Here is a 21,717-nt window from a genome sequence, read left to right on the forward strand (position 1 = left end):
ACAGATCTAGAAGCCGGCCTAAGCAGGTCTCTAGAGCTCCCTGCTTTCACTGACTTCAAAGGAAAGCACAGAACTTGTTGGTTCACACACCTGGAAAAGATTGGCGGCCTCCAGAACCCGCTGAACATTGTGCTTGGTGATCAGAGCCTTGCTTGTGTATGTGTAGTTCAGGAGAGTGTGCATGGTCTCCGCATCCACCCCTTTAATAATGATCCTCTTCTCATACTTCTCCTTTAAGTCGTTGCAGAACATGGCCCTGGAAGAGAGACCTGTGATGTGAATCCTTCCAGGACTCTGGGTTCCAGACCTGAACAGATCCCCTTTTAGAGTCTTCTGCCCTCCTGCAACAGTGAAGTCCCAAATCAGAACCAACATAGAAACAGAATCATTTGATGTGCTGACTTCTTGAGATTTTGCCCCTTGATTCTTTGGCTCTCCTTGTAGATGCTATTTCAGTGCCTAGCATAAAGAACTCTTGAATGAAGTAAATGAATTTCAATGTATTTAATGTATCTTGTCATTAGTCTCTCTGGGATCACCTGTACTCTGAATTGAGCTGTCATTCCTAGATGTGACTTTCGAACTCTCTCTTAGAATCACACACAGTGGATAACATCCTGTTTAGCCCATATCCCTGTTCCCCAGAAAATCAACAGAGTTAGAGAGGCCAGGGCTCAGTACCAGGAAGGGACAAAGGAGCAAGACTGTGTCCAGAGAGAAATCAGCTCCAGCCTAATCCTGCAGGGTTGGGACAGTGCACTCCACAGCTGTCCCAGCAGAGATAAAGATACTGCTTTGACACCGTGGGACCACAGACAGCCTTCACTCCAGGAACAGGTAATTCTCAAGCATCCTGGTTTTCCAGGAGCCCAGGAGAGAGCTGAAAAGTGCTGCCTGATGGCTGTGGTGGGCGGAAGAAGGCTAGTGTCCAGGCAAAGCTTGAACTCACACTACTCCATGGCATAAGTGAGAAAATATAAATCAATGCAAATGTTTAATGGTTATTGGTAAATCCCTACCTTACTGATGTATTTGAAGAATAAGTAAGATACTATGCATCAGTAAAAGCTCAAAAAAGCAAGATATTCCAGAATAAATCAGAGGAATTTTAGCTGGGAAAAGACATGGGGGATAGATGGATGAATTTGTTACTTTTCTTGTTACTGCAACTAAACACCTCACAAGAAGTAATTTAACAGGAAGATGCATCCTCCAGCTCCAGGACTGGGGGCACAGGCTACAGTGGGAGAGAAGGCACAGCAGCAAGGTCAGCTGTGCAGCAGGAGAGTGAGCGGCTTCCTTGCATTTTCAGATCAGAAGGCAGAGATAGGGCAGGAAGTAGGGCCAGGCTGTAAGCATCAAGGCCTGCTCCCCGAGACCCACTTCCTCCAACTAGGTCCCACATCCTCCCTAAACAGCACCGCCAGCTAGGAACTGAGTCTTCAAACACATGAGCATGCCAGGGATGCTTTACTTCTAAACTCCGAGAGGAGGTCATACACCATTTCAGTCTTAGCTTGTCAGTATGTGTCCTGGTCTCTATCAGGTTCCTGGTGTCAGAGTTTCTGCGCGCTGTCCACCCTTCAGCTACAGCAAAGGCAGAGTCTGGGTTCCATTAACATAGCTCTAAGTACACTAACTCCATAACTGTTTATGGGAGAGGGGAAAAGGGGAAGTATAAGGGAAACGTCTTTCTCTCCAGGGCTCGTGCACATCTAGCTCCCACAGCCCCAGTATGTCCTTGCTCTCCTCGGACATGTAGTCACTGCCCTGGGCCATGGCCACCATGTTGAACACAAAAGCTAAGCCTACAGATTCTTTATAGGCCAAACTCCCAAGCAGTTATTGCAGCTCCCAGAGACCCATAGACACACATGCATGGGCAAATTTTGATCTCCAGAGATGGTCAGCCACAGAATAAACAGAAGTTAGGGCTTAAGCCCCCAACCTTGAGTCTAACAGGATACAATAGTCAAGAAAATCATTAAGATACAAAGTCAAACGCTGGGGGGATTGACTTGGTATCACTCTGAGTACACTAGACCAGGTTATGTTCTCTGGTAGCACAGCTGGGTTGGTTGTTAGCAATTTACCTCTTAGTAAGGGTAGTAGGGTGGGGGGAAGGGATGCATAAGAGTAAAAGATGATGACACAGACATATGAAAATGGCAGCTAGGCAAGGTGGCATATGCCTATCATCCCAGCACACAGGAGGTGAAGGCAGAAGATGAACTCATATCCAACCACCATCCACTGTATAGCAAACTCAAAGTCAGCCCAGGATAAAAGAGGCTATCTCAAAAAAAGTCAAAATGATGGGATGGAAATGCTATGATGAAACTCGTCCTTTGAGAAGAATAATTACTCAGAATGACAACAGTTGTAATGGTATATGCCAGTAGGATATGCCAAAGAACCAGAGGTAAGAGGATCAAGTTGTTCAAGTCCAGCCTAGGACACATATAGTTCTGGTTTTTTTAGGCTAAATATGGCAGCACATGTCTTTAGTCCCAGCACTTGAGATTCAGTGGTAGGCAGATCTCTGAGTTTGATGTCTGATGTTTGCCTGTCTCAAAGAAAGAAAGCAAGAAAAAAAAGGAAAAGAGAAAGAGAAGAATAAAGAGGCCTGGTGAGAGGGCTCATAGGTAAAGATGCCTGTCACCAAACATGATGGCATGAGTTCAGTCCCCAGAACCCATGTTGTGGAAAGAGAAACAACTCCCAGGCGTTGTTCTATGATACGTGTGCCACACACATATTCCTCCCTGCCTCTCTCAAAAATAAAAATAATAAAATAAAAAACTTACCCCATAGCACGTAAGATATTCATAATAAAGTATTTTCTAGAAAGGTATGGACCAACTCACATGAGATCCTCGTTTAAAAAAAAAAAAACTCGTTTCAGAGCAATAAGCCAGTTGCCCAATCCTGTGAGCCAGTGATGCCTCTGAGCAGAGCCCAGATCATTCAGCATGCCTCTCACCACAGCCATGGACATACCACAGGCCCAAGGCTCACCTAGATGAAGCCAGGCCCCAGATGAAACCATTCTGCCTGGGCCACACAGCTCTCCCATGTCCATGGGGCTTACCCGTCATTGAGGTCCCTCCTCAAATGTCATTTCTCCAGAGAGGTTCCCCTCTCTTGCTGTACCCAATCTAAAACCACCACTCCACATTTATTGGCTTTACTTTTCCTCTTAAAACTCTCACAGCCTGACACTGCACCGGACACCCCTTTGTTCGCTACTGTGATGATCATCTTCTCAGCTACCATATGAACTGACTGGACTGACTGCCATGGTTACAGAGTCCCTACTGCCTAGACCAGTTCTCCCAATCCGCTGGGATTTCATCTCTAAAGTCAATGACTGAGTGAGGCAGTGGACAAACTGTCTTTCTGAGATCCTTGGAGTGGCTTTCTTTTCAGTCACCTACCACTCCAAAAATTGTCAAACATCCTCTAGCGAATGAAGAGGAGCCGATCCCCGCCTCCCACCAAAAAAAATTCCCATCCGGGGCCTGGAATTGGAAAGGGCTAAACCTCTACATGCATCCCACTTACTATTCCTGAACACCCTGAACACCACTACTGGAATTTTCCCTCCAGCCCAACTAGCCTGTGGTTTACCCTCTCCTATAAGCTCCATGTTTCAGAGCTCCCGTAGCGTGACACAACCAGCCCTATAAACAAGTACTCCCCTCACCTCTGCTGTCATATGCATTTTAACACCTGCTTACCAATACTTAGTTCCCTACTCATCCCCCTCTTCCCCATCTTCTTCAGACCAAGAATTAACTTCTCTGCTTCACTAAGACATTCCGTGTTATGGCACTAACTTAATTGCAAAGTGAGCAAAAATTAACTCAGGAGTGCAGCTGTGTGCAGATGGCACATGTCTGTAATTCCAGAACTCAGAAAAAGGAAGCAGGGGAGATTTGGTCAGAATAAACCTGAGATCAAGAACCTGTTTCAGAGTGTGAGTGTGTGTGTGTGTGTGTGTGTGTGTGTGTGTGTGTTCACATATGTGCAACCAGGTTAATACATTCTTTTCGATGAGCAGTGCTGTTAAGAAAGGGTTATTCCTGGAAACAACCTAAATGCCCCTCGACCAAAGAATGGATAAGGAAAATGTGGTACATTTATGCAATGGAGTACTACACAGCAGAAAAAAATGATATCTTGAAATTTGTAGGTAAATGGATGGATCTAGAAAACATCATATTGACCCAGGTAACCCAGAACCAGAAAGACAAATATTACATGCACTGACTCATAAGTGACTTTTAGACATAAAGCAAAGAAAACCAGCCGCCTACAATTCACAATCCCAGAGAACCTAGACAACAATGAGGACCCTAAGAGAGTCATACATGGATCTAATCTACATGGGAAGTAGAAAAAGACAAGATTTTCTGAGTAAATTGGGAGCATGGGAACCATGGGATAGGGTTGAAGTGGAGGGGAGAAGAAGGGAGGGGAGCAGAGAAAAATATATAGCTCAATAAAATCAATTTTTAAGAAAGAGAAAGGGTTATTGTTCCAGTGTAGTCAGAGGAGTTTCTACACAAAGGATCAGGGAGTCACTGGATCCAACTGTGGTGGAAAACAGCATGAATTTGCTGGCTATGGCCAGAAACTCTGAGCTGCAAGCACCGAAACCTTCCATCTTCATTTTTCAAACCAGTTCTTATTTTTCATCTCATTTTTCACAAGAATTCATTTATTTTTATGTGTGTGGGTGTTTTGCCTGCATGCATGATGTGCAGTAGGTGCATGAAGAGCCTGTGGATGTCAGAAGAGAGTATTAGATACCGCTAAGGAACTGGACTTAGAGATGGTTGTGAGCGGCTATGTGGGTGCTGGAAATTAAACGCAAGTCCTTGGAAAGAGCAGTCAGTGGTCTAACTGCTGAGCCACCTCTCCAGCTCCTTCCCCATGCCAATTCTAACCAAAGAAAGCACGCAAACAGCTCAGTCCAGTTTCTGATCTCCAGTTAGTCTCTAAAGCCTATTGTGTCGGCTCTTACCATACCTGGAGTCCTGTTTACATCCTTTGCCTCAAGCACTACAACCTCACAGGGTGAGTCACAATGTAAGCTCCAAGGCCAGGCACATCTGAATACTGTGTGTGTCTGTCAAGAGAATCCTGAATTTTACCAACCCTAAGTCAAATGAATTAAAATCTTTGGTAATGGGGCTAGCTAGATGCATTTTATTAGACCCTATGCTGGCTCTCATGATTCCTTGGCAAAACAAAATTGAAAATTCACTGTCCTAACCTGAACGTGATAGCATGTGTCTATGATCCCAGCATGAGAGACTAAAACTGGAGCAGCGTGCATTAGCGGCCAGGCCAGCCCAGGCTACTGTCCTGCTTACCTTCTTATTGCTGTGTTAACACACTGTGACAAGGCAATTTATAGACAAAGAGCTTATTGGGGGCTTACAGTTTCAGAAGTGAGTCCTTGACCATCATGGCAGGGAGCATGGCAGCAGACAGGCACGCAAGGCCCTGGGGTAGTAATTGGGGGACTTACATCCTGATGCACAAGCATAAAGCTGGGAGAGAAAGCTAACTAGGAATGGCATGCTCTTTTGAAACCTCAAAGCTCACCTCCAGTGACACAAGTTCTCTAACAAGGCCACATCTCCTAATTCTTTCCAAACACTTTCACCAAGTGGTATCAAGAATTCAAATATTTAAGCCTCTGGGGATATTCTCATTCAAACCACAGAGTGTATAAAACAAGAACCTGCAAGTAAATAAATAAATAGTCCTCTAACACAGGTCCCTTTGGCTCCCACTTTACAATAAATTGTAATACAGATCAAACTTAAGAAAACAACAAGCTAGGACTCGGACAGGTATGCACCTGGGTACTTTTTTAAGGCTCTAAAGGTTTCCTTCCATCTTTTGAGATCCAGTGCTCCCAGGATCCCATTAGGCCTGGGGATCCTTCATAAAGGAAAGGGAGAAGTAACAAGCTCTCCCAGCATGGAAAGCTCTCAGTGCCAGGCCTTGTCCACCCTCTATGTCTCTAGCTAATATCATCAGAGAAGGCGCTTGCAGCCTCCACTCAGGTAGCACAGTTCACTGGAGCTCAGAGTTTCCATAATCAGCCTTATTAATAATAAATAACACATGATTCTGTTCTTGTCTGTTGTCAACATGCAAATCTCTCACACCTGGGAGAGTGCCTTCTACTGTGGCTTATTCCCCAGGGGCTTCTGTGTTCTAAGCTTGGTCTGCAAGTGGAGCAGCGTAGAAGTGCTGGGACCTTTGAAACACTGAGCACTAACACAAGGTATTGGGCTGTTAGGGCACTGCCATCAGAAGAACCAATGTGGTTCTCATAGGACCCTGCGAAGTTGTTCAAAGAGGGTTATTTGGAAGAGGAACATGGGCCCCACCCCTAGGCTCTCTGGTTTCTTGTCTCACCATGGGACCTTGCTCTCCTACACATTCCCACCGTAATATTACCTATTAAGTGATTCTGACTCCATCAAGGTCAGAGCAAGGTCAATGTCAGCATCATTTCCTTGAACCTCCAGAACTACATAACCCTTTCTTCTTAAAGTTCCCAGCCTCGGGTATTTGTTATATAACAAAAGATAAGAAAAGAAAAAAAGAAAAGAACTAACATGTACCTTCAGAGGAGCATTTAGGAGTACATAGACTTCTTTCTTTCTCCTTCAGACACATACCTCATAAACAGAGTCCACATTTCTCTATTGAGCTTGAAGTGGGTGTTTAACACCTCCAGCCATTGAACAAGCATTTGAACTAAAGTGATAGAGGAGCTTAAAACAGAGTTTCTTCCACCACTTTAAATAGCATCAAGCCTTTACAGAACTTCTGTTTGCCAACCTTCGGTTCATGTTTACCACGCCTCAGCCACTACACACGGCTTTGGGGAAGCAGAAGCTGACTTGCTTACTGTGCACTCAGGACCCTCAAAACCCCACTAGGATATCACTAGTGACTTGGCAAGCGATGAAATTCTAATCATCCAAATTTATGGCCGAAAGGCTTATTCTGACCTACGAGATCAGGCCCAATAGAACATAACAATAAATACTTGTGCCCAGGACCCAGTGATGATCCAGCCACACATGTAACGGCCATTTTTGTTTTCTTGCTCAGTATCATTCTTACCCTATTTAGTAGGAGCACTCCGGCTTCCCACAGTGAGCTACCCCTCCTCGTACACTATCTTTAATGTCTGTGTGGAGCTAGCCTCACTTCTTAGGCCAGTGGCGAACATGATCCAAGTTATATGGTACATCCCCCAAGCCCTATTTAGTTATGGCTGAGCACAGGGCCGAGCAGAACCAGTTTCAGAACTTTCTGTGGCGATACTACTATGAGAAGTTTGCTTCCCATTGAAATTGATGAAATGAAAGTTCAAAGATACTTGTGACCTCCTTGTCTCTATTCAACAGATGAGGGAAGAAGAGAGGGAAGGGGAGGAGAGGAGAGACACAGAGAGAGACACACAAAGAGAGATTAACTTGAGCACAGGTATCCATCTCTACCTGGAAGCAATGCATCTAGGCTTTTAAAGCAAAAATGAGTGAGTGCACTTTATTCTTTTAGAAATGCCACAGCAAGCATTTTTAACAATAGCCAGATGCAGAGGTGGATGGACAGAGGGCTGAAAAGATACCCACCCACATGGCCAGTCTAGGCCAAGAAGATCTAGTTACTCCATCCTACCTCCCACACACACTCCCACACTCTGACTACCGTGAGCATAAATGACTGTGATGACCTTACACAGATATGTGTGATGAGAACTCTATTGTCAATTATGCTTGGAATCAGTCCTCCTGCACTCTCTTGCCAGGGCTCCCATGTTACACACATGGTGGTTATCACTTGACTCGGTTTGCCTTTGGGTTTATGCCTCATACTTCCCACTGGAAATGAAGCCTGGCTGCCCCAGCCCAGTGGTTCTCAATCTGTGGCTCAAGACATCTCATAGGGGTCAACTGGACCACAGGAAACCACAGATATTTCCATGATGATTCATAACAGTCACAAAATTAAAGTTAGTAACGAATATAATTTTATGGTTGGGGTTATCACATGAGAAACTGTGTTCAAGGGTCTCAGCATTAGGAAGGTTGAGAACCACTGCCCTAACCAAATGCCATTTGCCTCCCAGACAAATGGACAGAAGGATGAAAAGATACCCAACCACATGGACAGTCTAGGCCAAGAAGATCTAGCTACTCCATCCTACTTCCCACAAACACTCCCACACTCTGACTACCGTGAGCATAAATGACTGTGATGACCTTACACAGATATGTGTAGTTCCTTAAGGTCTACTTGGAGTTGTCACACTCTTATTAGGTCAGAAACGGTAAGCATTGGTGCTTACTGCCCACAGCCACAGTCTGAGCCTAGGCATCCCATGCCATTTTCCTTCTTTTCTGAACATGTCCCATCCCAACTCACCCAGGACCCTGTGGCGGCACTCCGTGATGGACAGGTCATTATCAAGAAGTTTCAGACCAGCCTCTGACCTGACTGAGCATTCCCTGGTCTTAGAATCCTGCACACGTACTTTGGTCCCCATCTTCATCCCAAGATATTGACACATGAAGGATCTACCAGAAGCAGATTATCCCTACTGTGGAGCAGGGTGCTGGTCCTATGCATGTTCCAGAGTGCTCCCTCTGCCAACTTCCAGACTGACCTGGACCACAAACCTGACATTTGGCTGTCCGTGATACAGAAGGCAGAGGGTAAAAGGACAAAGCTGAGCACTACTTCCAGAGAGCAAAACCAGAGAAGGAGGAAGGGGAAGATGGGGAAGGGAAAATTTATACACAGGCATCTAGTGCACAGGCGCCAAGGCTAGGGCATCAAACCAGCACCTAGGGTACTTGTCAGCCTTTGCCCCTGAATGCGGACTTCATCCAGGGAAAGAATTCTCTACTTCCAGTCCTCTCTCGTAGATAACTCTTTAAAGCTCAAAGGACAGCACCCCCAAAGCCTATGCTGGTCTAGATGGCACAGGGCACAGAGTGTGATAACAGCTGTGGTACTTCCTGCAAGGTAGTTGCAATGCAGCTTTCAGTGCTACTGAAGAAGAGGAGACGCTCGCAGAAGCCTCTGGATACCTTGTCTGCATGCCTGGGAGCAGGCAAGTTTTTCAGAGCAATTGAGCCATATGCTTTATTTGTTTTCAAACTATTTACATAATTTGAGTCCATAGTTCCATGCCTGTGTGAATGAGAACTCCTGGGGGGGGGGGGGAAACTGTGACTACAAAGGCCAACTGATTGATTTGAGCACCAGTGACTGGGGGGGGGTGGTTGGTTGGATGTGTTGAGTCCCAAATTATGTTAAGCCATCATTAGTGCCCTTAAAGTCATTTATTGCCCTCTTTTGCTTGTGGCCCAAGTCTTTGTGACCTAACTCTTAGGTAATCTCTGGAATGCACCAACCAAACACTAACTTTCACCAACAAAAAGGCGAAGAAGGCTCTCAGATAACGTCTGGGGCCTGTATCTGGGGTTTCTCACTTTGCTAACACCCCACTGATCCAGCACACCCACCAGTGTGTCTGCCAAGCATGTTGATCTCTTACTTTCTTTGTTCTGTTTCTGCAGAGGCTTCACGCAATTGCTACCTCATTGGAACACGGTATTCAGAGAGAACCAGAAGCTGTGCCCCTGGCCTATGATCTCTCATATCAGCCTCCAGAATGGACAGATACCTTTTGTCCCCTTGAGACGAAAACTACTCATTTTGTTCCAATTTCAAAACATCTAACTTTGTACAAAAACCTGTGAGAATAATTATGATCATGTTCATAATTAAGTAGTAAGTGAATTGCAATATACCCACAGTTTCAAATAACTATGCCTAACAAGTATAGAATACCAGGGAAAATGCTTACACTATATAATTGGATTGGACATAAAAAAAGAATAAGCGATAATATATGGTACAAGCACAATGACTTCTTAGCATCTATACCTAGAAGAAAGAAGGGACAGCACATTTAAATGTTAATAAAAGACTTCTAGGTAATTTTTCTGTAAATTTAGAGCTCAATATGCATTTATCAGTCTTTAATATTTCTTATTTTTCCCAGATTTGCCTTCACAAATCTGACCTACTTATGTAAAATAAAATAAGCATTAAAAACAACAGTAGGATTACTTACAGTGGTAGGTATAAGAAAATATAAAGCTGGGCTTCTGCACAGGAGGATTCTGGGTAACTGATAACTGAAACAATTAAAGAGTCACACTTGGGAAGAGGAGATGACAGAGTAGAAGGATGATACCAGAGCGAGCACAGCATTTTCTTAACCACGATGGTTGTCCTGACGTCAGTGTGTCTCTCCTGACACTGAAACACCATCAATAGTTAAAGATGACAGAGAAAGAAAGAAGTTGTTTACGGGGAGGCAGTTTCTAGAGCTGCTAAGTCGTTATTTAAATCACACAACTGGGTTGAGAGGCCAGTCAACCACAGCCAAGGAGGGGGACAACGGCATCCACCCCGTTTCTGTGAACAAAGCGTCAGCAACACCCATTAATGTATGTGTCCGGCAACTGGCACAGAGACCACATGACCCCAAAGCTTAAAACATGCGCTTCAGGGCCCCTTACAGAACAACTGTGCAGATCCTTCATCTAGAATAAGAAGTTGCAACTTTGAATAGTCCACGGTTTATAATTCTTTCACAGTTAACACATGTATCAAATAGATTTCGGTCATTTTCACACATACCCCTTCCCCTATCTCAACCCTCTCATTCTCATGCTGAAATCTCTTTATTCCCAAGCCCCCCCCCTCCTACTTTTAAGTTTCCTTCCGTGTGTGTGACCCACTGAGTTAACTAGAGCTGCTTTCACAAGTTTGTATATGGGGAGCAGTTATATGCTGGAATATAGGCAATTTATCAGTGGCATCTCCTCCAGCAACCATTAACTATCAATAACCCCAGGGAAGGCTGGGCCTCGAGGCCCCTCCCACATCCCACATCTGTGACGCACTGTTGAGCCCACTCTTGGGCAGACAACAAGAGCTAAGGTAAGCTCACGAGTGCCGGGGCTACAGTGTCTGAAGCCGTCCGTGTGCTGCGCATCTGCCCTTCCCGTGGCTCTCAGAATCTTGCCACCTCTTTTTTTTGTGATATGGAAGATCCTGGGCCCCGGAGGGAACCTACAACTATTGTTTTGCTAATTGGTCATTTCAAATGGCCTTCTAAATTCTTGTGTTCACATCCACAGATGAATGCTGCTCTCAGAGAGGCTTACTGTGCTGCTGGTGGTTAATGTAGAAATCATACCTGACTGAAACAGCAGGAACAACCCATGCATGCTTCCTATGTAATTTTATCACGATTTATTGATTTTTATTTTCTGTGTATGACTACTTCCTGCATGTGTGTATATCATGCGTGTGCCTGGTGCCTGAGAAGGTCAGAAGAGGGGATCAGATCCTCTGGAAATGGAGTTATAGGTGGCTGTGAGCTACCATGTGGGTTCTGAGAACTGAACCTACATCCTCTGTAACAGCAACAAGTACCATCTCCCCAGCCCTAATTAATCCATGTTTTTAACTAAATTGGGGGAGGGCAAGATCAGAACTGAGTTATTTTGAACTTGTTTTACTTCTGACCTTGTCTCTAAATGAGATGGGTGGGCAGGTGAAGGCCTGGCAAGGGCACCTGTCTCATCCATCCCCTCCCAATCTGTAAACTCAGAGCCGTCTGCAGAAGAGCATTATGTCAGCTTAGTGACCTCCCAGTTCTCCCCGCTCAGTGCTGTCTCCTCCTAGACAGTGGTGGTTGCCAGGGGATGTCTGTTGTCTGGCTGCTATCAGAGAAGAGTCAAGGTTACTTGAGATTGCCTCCTACGGCCTCTGCCTTCATCCTTCATCCCAGCCTACATCACTTTCACTGTAACCTCTCTTCTGAAGACAACATCTTGCCATGGGCTCAGACAGCCTCCTATTCTGGATTCTCCTGCTTCTACCTCCCAAACACCCATTTCACCATGCCCAACTACACTGTAACTTTTCCACTGGAACTTCTAGAAGGTCTCTCTGATGAGGCTCTCCCTCCTTATAGCCCAATATGGTATTTTCACAGATATCAAATCGTGCCATTTTTTTGTTCTCTAATACTCCTCCATGGCCTCCTTCTGCGGGTAAGATACATTCCACTCTTTAGCCAGTCATAACAAAACCTCTCATGCTCTGACCCTAGTAGTTCCCCAGCCATGTTGAACTGCATGCACATCTACTTCTCCCAGCAGTCTGCATGTGTGTCTGCATGCTACCTCTTCAGACGGTTCTTCCCGCCAGCTCCAGATCCATTGCAGGTCTACCAACCTAATATGTCATCCTGAGTCTTAGGATGCAGCTACAAATTGACACTACCCTTTCCTCATCTTCCTTGTTTGTACATGCTGCTGTGTATGTCTCTTTGTGTGTCCGTGTGTGTGCGTGCGTGCGTGTGTATGTGTCCGTGTGTGTGTCCTTGTCTACTGATCCCTCTTTCCAGGATAGTCACAGAGCTCTGACCCTCTCCAGATGCTCCCAAACTAAAATGTCCCAGATAATCAGACTTACTCTATACAATTAAGGATCCCACAAATCTGGTAAGCTTTTATTTGACCCAGGCATGGATCATTGTGTCTATAATTTTTATAGATCCCTCACGCAAACTGTTAGTTTTCAGTTTTATCATGTTTTAAAGTCATAGTAGTAGATCACTCATGTAATTAGTATGGTCTTTTCACTGAAATTGATATTATGTAATTAATGCATGAGCTTCCAGACAGCCAAAGCAAATAAAAAGTTACAGTAAATTGGCCAGTAAAAGGAAGTAAAGCAGAATTTACTATCTGTCTTTAATACACATTAATTTGCTTTTCTGTTTGTTGAGTGTCTCCCTTACCCAAGATTCACTCAGACAACACGGTTAATGTGGTCTATGGAGACACTTGCTTTTAGATTCTCTCTCTCTCTCTCTCTCTCTCTCTCTCTCTCTCTCTCTCTCTCTCACACACACACACACACACACACACACACACACACACACACCTACCTCTTTGGCTAACCTCCTAAGTTAGGCTGATCATTGTGCTCTTATTCCTTGACATGGAGATTGGTCTAGGAATCATAATTGAGTGGATCTAGGCCAATAAGCATCTTTCCCAAGGTTCTTTATACTAAAAGTAGAGAAAATCTCGTAAGTTCCCTCTGGAGCCAAACCTGCAAGAAATGAGTCTCAAATCTACCAAAAAGCAAATGTCAACCATGTGGCCGAAGTGGAGAGTGAGTGAGAGTGAGTGAGAGGGAGTGAGAGGGAGTGGGAGGGAGTGGGAGGGAGTGGGAGGGAATGGGAGGGAGTGGGAGGGAATGGGAGGGAGTGGGAGGGAGTGGGAGGGAGTGGGAGGGAATGGGAGGGAGTGGGAGGGAGTGGGAGGGAGTGGGAGGGAGTGGGAGGGAGCAAGCATCCAACTGCACTGCAGGCCTGGCCTTCTTGTTCTCCGCTCTGCTCCAGTCTTTCTATGATATAGATATACACTAGAGCCAATTTCATTTGAGTTTCCATCCCTTGGAACCAAAATCAAACAAAACAAAGCAACACCTGCCAACCCACCCACCAGGACAAACAAACAAGCAAAAGCCAAGAAACCACGCTGACTAATGTGAGCATGGTGGATGGAGCTGCAGGCCCATCTATGAAAAGCTCAGATGTCACACACAGTCAGCTCTTCTCAGGGACTAGCTGTCCACCATCACGCTGCCCATGGCTCACACAGTGCTTTTACAAAGGACTGCTTGCACACCCATGGGAAATATTTCTCTGTTATGCTTTAATTGAAAAACTGCATGGAAAATACCCAGAACTAAGTAACTAGACTTCTTTTTCTTTATAAAAAAAAATCTTTTTACCACGTTTATTAGTTGCATATATGTATGTTTATGGATACATGTGCATGCCATGGCCATGTGGGAGGTGAGAGGACAACTTGAAGGAATTCCCTCTTTCTACAGTGTAAACTCAGGTCCTCAGACTTGGAGACAAGCATCTATGTTGATGCATCATGCCAGCACTCTGGCTCTTGATTTAATGATTCATAATTCCATATGCCCTAGACACTAGGTATGGGTATGGTATTTTAGGAAAATACCAAAGAAACTTATTCGTCTTTTGCATGGACTATAATACTACCACCCACTCTGTCCCAACATCCTACCCCACCCCACCCACACCTCCTAGTCTAAACTAGTGCTGCTAGAATCACTATAAGGGCATAGCATACCTAAGTCCACATGGTTATATGAGGGATGTATTGACACTATACTATTCTGAACCATTTTGGATTTGGGGCGTGTGTGTGTGTTTAAGAATACAGACCCATGGATCCATGTATAGAGGCCAGAGGTGGACATGGCTGTCTTTCTCTGTTGCTCCCCAGCATATGTTTTGAGTCAGAATCTGTCGCTGAATGTGGAGCTCACTGAGTGGCTAGGCTATCTCTACTTCCCAGGACTGGAATTACAGGTTTGCACGGCTATGCCTAGATTTTAACATGAATGCTAGGGATCTGAACTTGAGTCCTGCTTGCACAATAAACATGTGACCCACTGAGCTATCTCCCAGGCCTGCATTTTGGATTTTAAATGCTCCTTCTAATTTTTCCTATGATGACTGAACTTCATCATCCTTCCCTTTTCTAAGGCATACACTGCCTCCCAATCTTGTGAGAACTTCTACTTAACCAGTGAGTCAACTGTAGGAGGACTATCCAGGTTTTACTAACTCTGAATATATATATATATATATATATATATATATATATATATATATATCCATCCTCCTAAATAATCAGTTACTGCAAGTGGCACCAAGGACACAGGAATGAATAAGGAAGTCATTGCCTTCACATAGCTCACTCTATTTCACTGGCTGGCCTGGTACTCCTATGCAGACCAGGCTGGCCTCACAGAGATCTGCCAGCTTCTGTCCCTCAAGTGTTGGGATTAAAGATGTATGCTACCATAGGCAGGTCAGTCTGTTTTCACAGATGGGGAAAGGAAGAAAAACAGTGTGAATGGTTGCCATTTTGCCTGCTAGGACCTTAAGTTACACAGCTAATACCTGTGAGACAAGAGTCAGAGCCTAACAACTATTCTTCATCTAATTCAGGGCCACAGAAGTCTTATGGAGGGTACTGGACCCTCCATAAGAATGGAAAATTCTCCCTTCTGAGTGGGGCATGTGGCAGGAGCCTCCACTTTACTAGGTTGAAAGGCTTGATGTTCCTTCCCAGCTCCTGTCCCAGTGAACAATCAGAGCTGAGACCTTTGGCTAGGGGAGACAGAGAAGCAAGGACACACGAACGCCTATTTGTGTAGAAGAAACAGAAGCACCAGTGAGTTCCAGTTTTCAAGAATGGGCACAGAACAAGGAGGGAGTTGACGCTCCATGATGTCCCCTTCAAGATTCTGTAGCAGCTGGGCTTCTGACCCAGGCTCAGTGGCTGAGACCTGGACTACAGTCTGACCTCCCTTGCACCTGTCTCTTTTCTGAGTCTGCTTCTCTACACTTCTTGGGAGGGGATTTTCCAAGCCCATACCACCACACACAGAAGTTTCTCTTTTCAAATAAGCCAGAGACCATTTCTGATCACAAAAGTAGAAAATCTGACTTACTGCCACATAAGATGTGTTTTTAGGCAAACAGATTAATAAATATATTGTTGTATTATTTGCATTTCATGATAGCTCACTAGTAAATGTAGACCTGAAATCTTTAACTATAGATAAGGGTGCTAAGCCTTCGAAGTCGAGTAATTCCTCCCAGATTCTATAAAGCCAAGGAGCTAACTTTAAGGTTTACCATCCTTTGTTCATGTCTCAGTCTCAACAAAACGTATTTTTCTCCAACTTCCTCATTCCTCCCCAGACTTTAAAATAGATCCACAAAGGGAAATTCACTGTCTGAGTGACTAATATTGTCCCTGTTTGGCTGACAAATTCTTACCCTATCATTCTTTTGGCACACAATTAAATTCTTGCAACTAGTTGTGTGTGTGTGTGTGTGTGTGTGTGTGTGTGTGTGTGTGTGTGTGTGTGTGTGATAAACAGGACCAGCAGGTTGCTGTGGGTGAAACAGCTCTGATATATTGACAAGGCAAGGGGCTGCATCTCAGGGAAGTGATGCCTACACTGTACCACAGAGACTGCTGATTTCCATCTGCTGTGGTGTGATGACGATGGCAGATAACTCACTCCTTACAAAATCTTAGAAACAGCAAAGAGTCAGTGAGTCACTGTCAGACCTAGTGTGGGTCCTTGGTCATAGGACACAAGTTGGCTAATATTTTTTTTAAATTAAAGGCATCCTAGGCTTCATTCTGTAAGATGAGCCCAATATCCCACCTCATTAGGTTGTTGTGCACACTAAATGGGCTAGGCGCATGTGACACTGGGCCCATCCCACACAATTGTTCAACAAACACAGAGTCCTATCTCCAAAACTGTACCCATTATAGGAAGAAAACTATGTTGGAAATACCTAGATGTCAATCTAAAGAAAGAATAAGATCAGGCAATTTGGCTAGAAAGTCTCTGTCCACAGCTACGTTGCTTCAACGTCTCACCACCATCACTTGACCTGAGGACCAGAAGAGTGTTTTCTACATCAGCAAGGGTAGAAGATCTGAGCTGAGGCACCTCTGCTTATGAGGAGAAACCCAAGGACCAAAACAAAGTGATGTCTCAAGAGCAGAGAGCCAATAGTCTGTCTCATGATCAGGCAAACACAGTTTTAACATTCACAACCAATGACAGCAGTTTTTCAGTGACTCAAAAGAAAAAGAATAAACTGAAAACAAGTACCCAGGGCACTGGGGAAAACTGGCTTTCCTTCACTCCTGAGAAAGCTAGTGGCCAAGCTAAACAGTGTGCTATGTCAACCCGTTTTCATGACTGTGTTTACATTCTATGGGATGCTGTCCATAGAATGATGCCCATAGAAAGATGCTCCAAACTTAGCAGCAGTACTGCAGTTAAAACAAAGACTTTCAGAATGTGTGGCATCCTTGCTCCAGCAACAGCCAGGTACATCAAGTGCGGCTTACATTTCCTCATCTGAAAAGGAGGCATCTGTTACCTTCATCATGCCACTGCAGAGTGAAACCAGCGACCATTGTTTGTGGTGCAGAGCAGGCATGACTTCCCTCAAATCAGCATAGCCTCTTGCCCCTTGCCTTGTCAATACATGGGAGCTATTCCAAATAAAATATTGTTTTATATATATACTTTTATATATATACTTTCTACGATACTTTCTTAAAATCCTTAATCAGAACTAAAAGGTAGGAAAATCTCACTAAGATAAACAAAGTGATTCTTCCACCCTCCAGTTTCCAAAGTACCTCCCTCATCTACACCACCCTTAAACACTGATTCCCTGTCATGCCCACACTCATGTGGACAACACTCATCTGACTGTATTCATAGGGGGTTTCCACAAAGCTGCTTTGAGCAAATGTATCTGCCAGGCACTGTGTAAGACCTTTCACTTTACAACACCTTACAACAACAAGAGAAACAGTCACTGAACCCACCTTCCAGTTCACACACTGAATCTCAAGGGTACCAGGGAAACTTGCCTAAAACCTCACAGCCAGAAACGGTCCAAGTGAAATGGAAGCAGGTCTTGTGGCCCCAGGTCTCCCACTATGACAGCCAGGAGCCTTTCACACCCAGAGATTTACTGTATTATTTACCTCTCCTTGCACAACAGAAGCCCTGAATTTTAGCAAGTCATCTGATAACTTCAAGAGCGAGGCCACATCCTTTTTCTCTACCTCCACGGATGAACAAAGACAACACCATGTTCCTAACACATTAGTCAAAATAAGGGAATAGAGTGGGGGGGAAAAATCCCCCTGACTTAAGTAATTTCACATCCTTAAAATCAAGGACATACTTATATATGTAAAGTTTACCTAATAAATAAGCCCTGCTTCTAAAGGGTCCCAGTTTCTCTTATAACATGGCCTAAATCCAAAATCTAAAGTTTGATAGTGTCCTTTCTTCTATTTTAGTTAGGCACACAAGTCTTAGTATATGTATATACATATTTACGGTTTATATAATATATAATGTAATATATGATATAATATGTAACATATATTATATATTATAATAATAAATAACCACAAATGTAACAGTAAGCAGATTAGGTTGAGCTCTCACATCTACAGGTACTTTCCCGCAGCATGCACACAGTTTGACTTTGATTCAATGCAGGCTGACCTGAAATAGTTGCTGGCTGCAGCAAGCACCACACGATGGCAAGAAAATTCCTGAAAGTCCACACACAAGATGACATCTGTCAGAGCGTTTTCCTCTCGGAGGGTCTCCAGGCCGTTCTGAAGAATTAAGGAAAGTCTCGAGTCATCAAATTTTACCTTCTCCCCATTTAATATTTCCACCAAGTCCCCCCTTTTCGGGGAGGGCTTGTCCGTAGTGAGTGCTGAGGGGCCTTCCAAGCTCCTCTCTACCACTTCGTCGTCACTCATGGTGCAGGCGCCTCTTTGTCCTGCCATCGACGTCCAGACTAAAGGAGCTGCCAAGTTTCGGGGAGGTCACACTGCAGAAGCTGAGCGGATTTCCTGCGCGGGCCCCTCCACTTATCACCAGCTGTCACACATACATAACAGGAAGTCTCACACTTTCTCATCCTGTTACTACAAACGCCAGCAGCAACTCCTCCTCTTCTTCTTTCTGTGGATAGTCACAGGGCTAGGAATCTCTTCAAGTGGACATGTGGGCCAGGAGAGAAAGGCAGCTTCTCAGAATCCCCTGGGAGTACTGTTTAGTCATCTTTTGCCTCGCACCCATGGGCGGCAAGCCTCTGGGTCTGGTTATTACCTGGTGATTCCATAACCCAAGATGTCACTGAGAATGGGCAGGTGATCTTCTCCGTCTCCCACTGCCTGAGACCCTTCGAAACCTAGCAATCTCCCTTCAGTCAGCACCACACATCTTATGCGCCACCCTCCCAGTTTAGGGAGGTGACATTGTCATGACAGCCATAAATACCTCCCACACCAAACAAGCATCTCCTGATTTGAACATCCTCTATGAGAAAAAGAGGAGAAAGTTTCCAGAAACCTCATCCCCAGGGACTCATCTCTTACCTTAGGGTAGGTCAACACCTGATAACCCTAGCAAGTCTCAATTTGGCCTGCTCTCACCCAGCACTGACCAACCATGTATTTAATAGTAGATCATGGAGTGTTCTCATTATTTTGGCAGGTCTGCATTTCTTAGTAATTGTAATTTATTAAAATCTCACTATCCTAGGGTTTTACGTGACTTAAGGCATGTTAGCCTTTATGGAAATGCATTAGCATTAGTAAGAAACTTCTTGTTTTACACCTAAGAAAACTAAGGCTCTACTCAGAGGAGGGCCAGGGCCCATTCTGCTTGCCTCCAAAACCTGTTCCCTCCAAGAGAACTGACTCCTACAACCTGATCTCTGACCTCCACAAGTTCACTGTGGCAGATATGTGCACCCCATAAATAAAAGAAGGGGTTTCTTATGTAAAACAAGAATATCAATATCAGTGTGCCAATTTGCTTTTACTCTCAATAAATGGTAAAATTATGTGAATGCCAAAGAATTGTTTTGAAATAAATTTCTTCATAACTAAAATAAAAACGTTTCCTCCAACACAAGAGACAACAAATGCTGAACTTCAGGTTTGAGTTGACCTGAAGTCTGTGTCTCCCACAGAGAGACTCACAGAGATTGCCTCCCATTGATGTCATGCTCCTGTGCACCTGATCAAAGTAGCTTCCGTGTTGTCCTCTGTCCTGGTGCACAGTGCCTGGAACCCTCTGCAGGAGTTCCAGTTCTGCTGGGCTATCTTTGTTGTCTTTGGACAGCTGTTCCTGACATGAAGGTCTTTGATAATCCTCCAAAGCTTGTTTTTGATCTGGAACTCTCACACGGGCTTATGCTTTGGGCTTCCATGGCTTTAGCAACAAGAATCTCAATAGAAGAAAGCACTGTGGAGCCTCACACTTGTCGCCGTTGCTACTGTTGACTTTAATTTTTTTTTTTATTTAAGTATTTTCTGTTTAGACTTTCATGGATAACTACTGTATCATATAAGTACAGCCTGCTGGGTCCATTTATATATGTGTGTGTGTTTAGGGCTGATGGTTTGGGATTGGATAACTTATCGAGGGTCTTGTTCCTAGAGGAGACTGATTCTTCCTTTCAGTAGCCATTAATTATTTTTTAGCTCTTCATCTATGGGTGGAGTGGTAGTGGTGTGAATGAGAATGGCCCCCATAGGCTCAGATATTTGAATGCTTGGTCCCAGTTGGTGGAACTGATTAGGAAGGGTTTGGAGGTGTGGCCTTGTTGGAGGAAGCATCACTGGAGAAGGGCTTTGAGGTTTCAAAAGTCCATGCCATTCCCAGTTAGTGAGTTAGTGAGTGCTCTCTCTCTCTCTCTCTCTCTCTCTCTCTCTCTCCCTCTCTCTCTCCCTCCCTCCCTCCCTCCCTCCCCCCCCTCTCTCTTTCTCTCTCTCTCTCTTTCTCTCTCTCTCTCTCTCTCTCTCTCTCTCTCTCTCTCTCTCTCTCTCTCTGCCTTGTGCTTGTAGCTCAGTAAATAAGCTTTCAGATACTGCTCCAGTGTCTGCCTGCTACCATGCCCCCTACCATGATGGTCAGGAACTCTAACCCTGTGAAACTGATGAAACTATAAGACCCCAATAAACTGTTCTTCTTTCTGTAAGTTGCCTTGGTCATGGTGTCATCACAGCAACAGAAAAGTAACTAGGACATAAGTCTCGGGAGACTTCCTCCATTCGTACTGGCATGCTAACTGGTGCTGTCACTTTGCTGGTTTTGTTTAGGAAACCATATGGTTACGATTTCGTGGGTACGGCTTCCCTATCATATTAGAACACACGATCTCTCAGCAGATGCCCTGGTCCTCTGGCTCTTACAATATTTCTACCCTCCTCTTCCAGGATGTTTCCTGATTTGAGTTCCTGCATTTTGACCATTATACATTTCTGTGATGGTCCACATCTGCTGCAAAAAGAAGCCTATCTGATGACAGGTGAGAGTTACACTTCCTCCCCAAAATGAAACAAATTAGAAAGTTGCCTGGTCTGTCACCTCTACAAGTAAGTCTGGCTAATTTGGACACATAAACATGGCCACTGGTTCAAAGTCTGCTAACAGTGTAACAGTGCGAGACATTGCTGGATTCCCCTATCTGTTCCCCTGTATGATTGTGTGCTAGCCACTGTTAGTTTTCCTCTCTCTCTCTCTCTCTCTCTCTCTCTCTCTCTCTCTCTCTGTGTGTGTGTGTGTGTGTGTGTGTGTGTGTGTGTGTCCATCAGTTTTGTTTCCCTGTATTGACCAGTGGTTTTCTTTGGAATGAGATCGCCCTGGCTAAACATTAGTGCCCTCTTGTTTGGGATCTGAATTCTTTTGGCTCTGTCAGGTCATCCAGGGAAACCTAAAAAAAACAAAACAACAACAAACAACTTCCATCTGTTCCACTCCTGGAGCATCAGTCCCACTCACCGTCAGAGTCAACCAGGGTCTGCCCCCGTCCCAGTCCCTATGTGGAGTTGAGGGAGGCCACACCTCTCATCCAGGGCCCTGTATCATCTATGCAGAATACAC

The 21,717-nt window shown here is 44.6% G+C and overlaps 1 protein-coding gene across 1 annotated transcript in view; it reads right to left on the minus strand.

Annotated features, from left to right (window-relative positions):
• Positions 1-18,608, minus strand: part of Klhl6 (kelch like family member 6) — a 39,233-nt gene extending 20,625 nt beyond the window's left edge. Inside the window, exons 1-2 of the mRNA XM_041678178.1 lie at positions 18,316-18,608; positions 91-256 (exon numbers count right to left, since the gene is read on the minus strand). Coding sequence (XP_041534112.1) covers positions 91-256; positions 18,316-18,608 — 459 coding nt within the window. The remainder of the gene's footprint in view (positions 1-90; positions 257-18,315) is intronic.
• Between the last annotated feature and the right edge of the window lie 3,109 nt (positions 18,609-21,717).

This window comes from Microtus oregoni, unplaced genomic scaffold, assembly GCF_018167655.1.
Source record: "Microtus oregoni isolate MIOR12 unplaced genomic scaffold, Mior012 000029F_ref0000214, whole genome shotgun sequence".
In the NCBI taxonomy this organism is placed as follows: Eukaryota; Metazoa; Chordata; class Mammalia; order Rodentia; family Cricetidae; genus Microtus; species Microtus oregoni.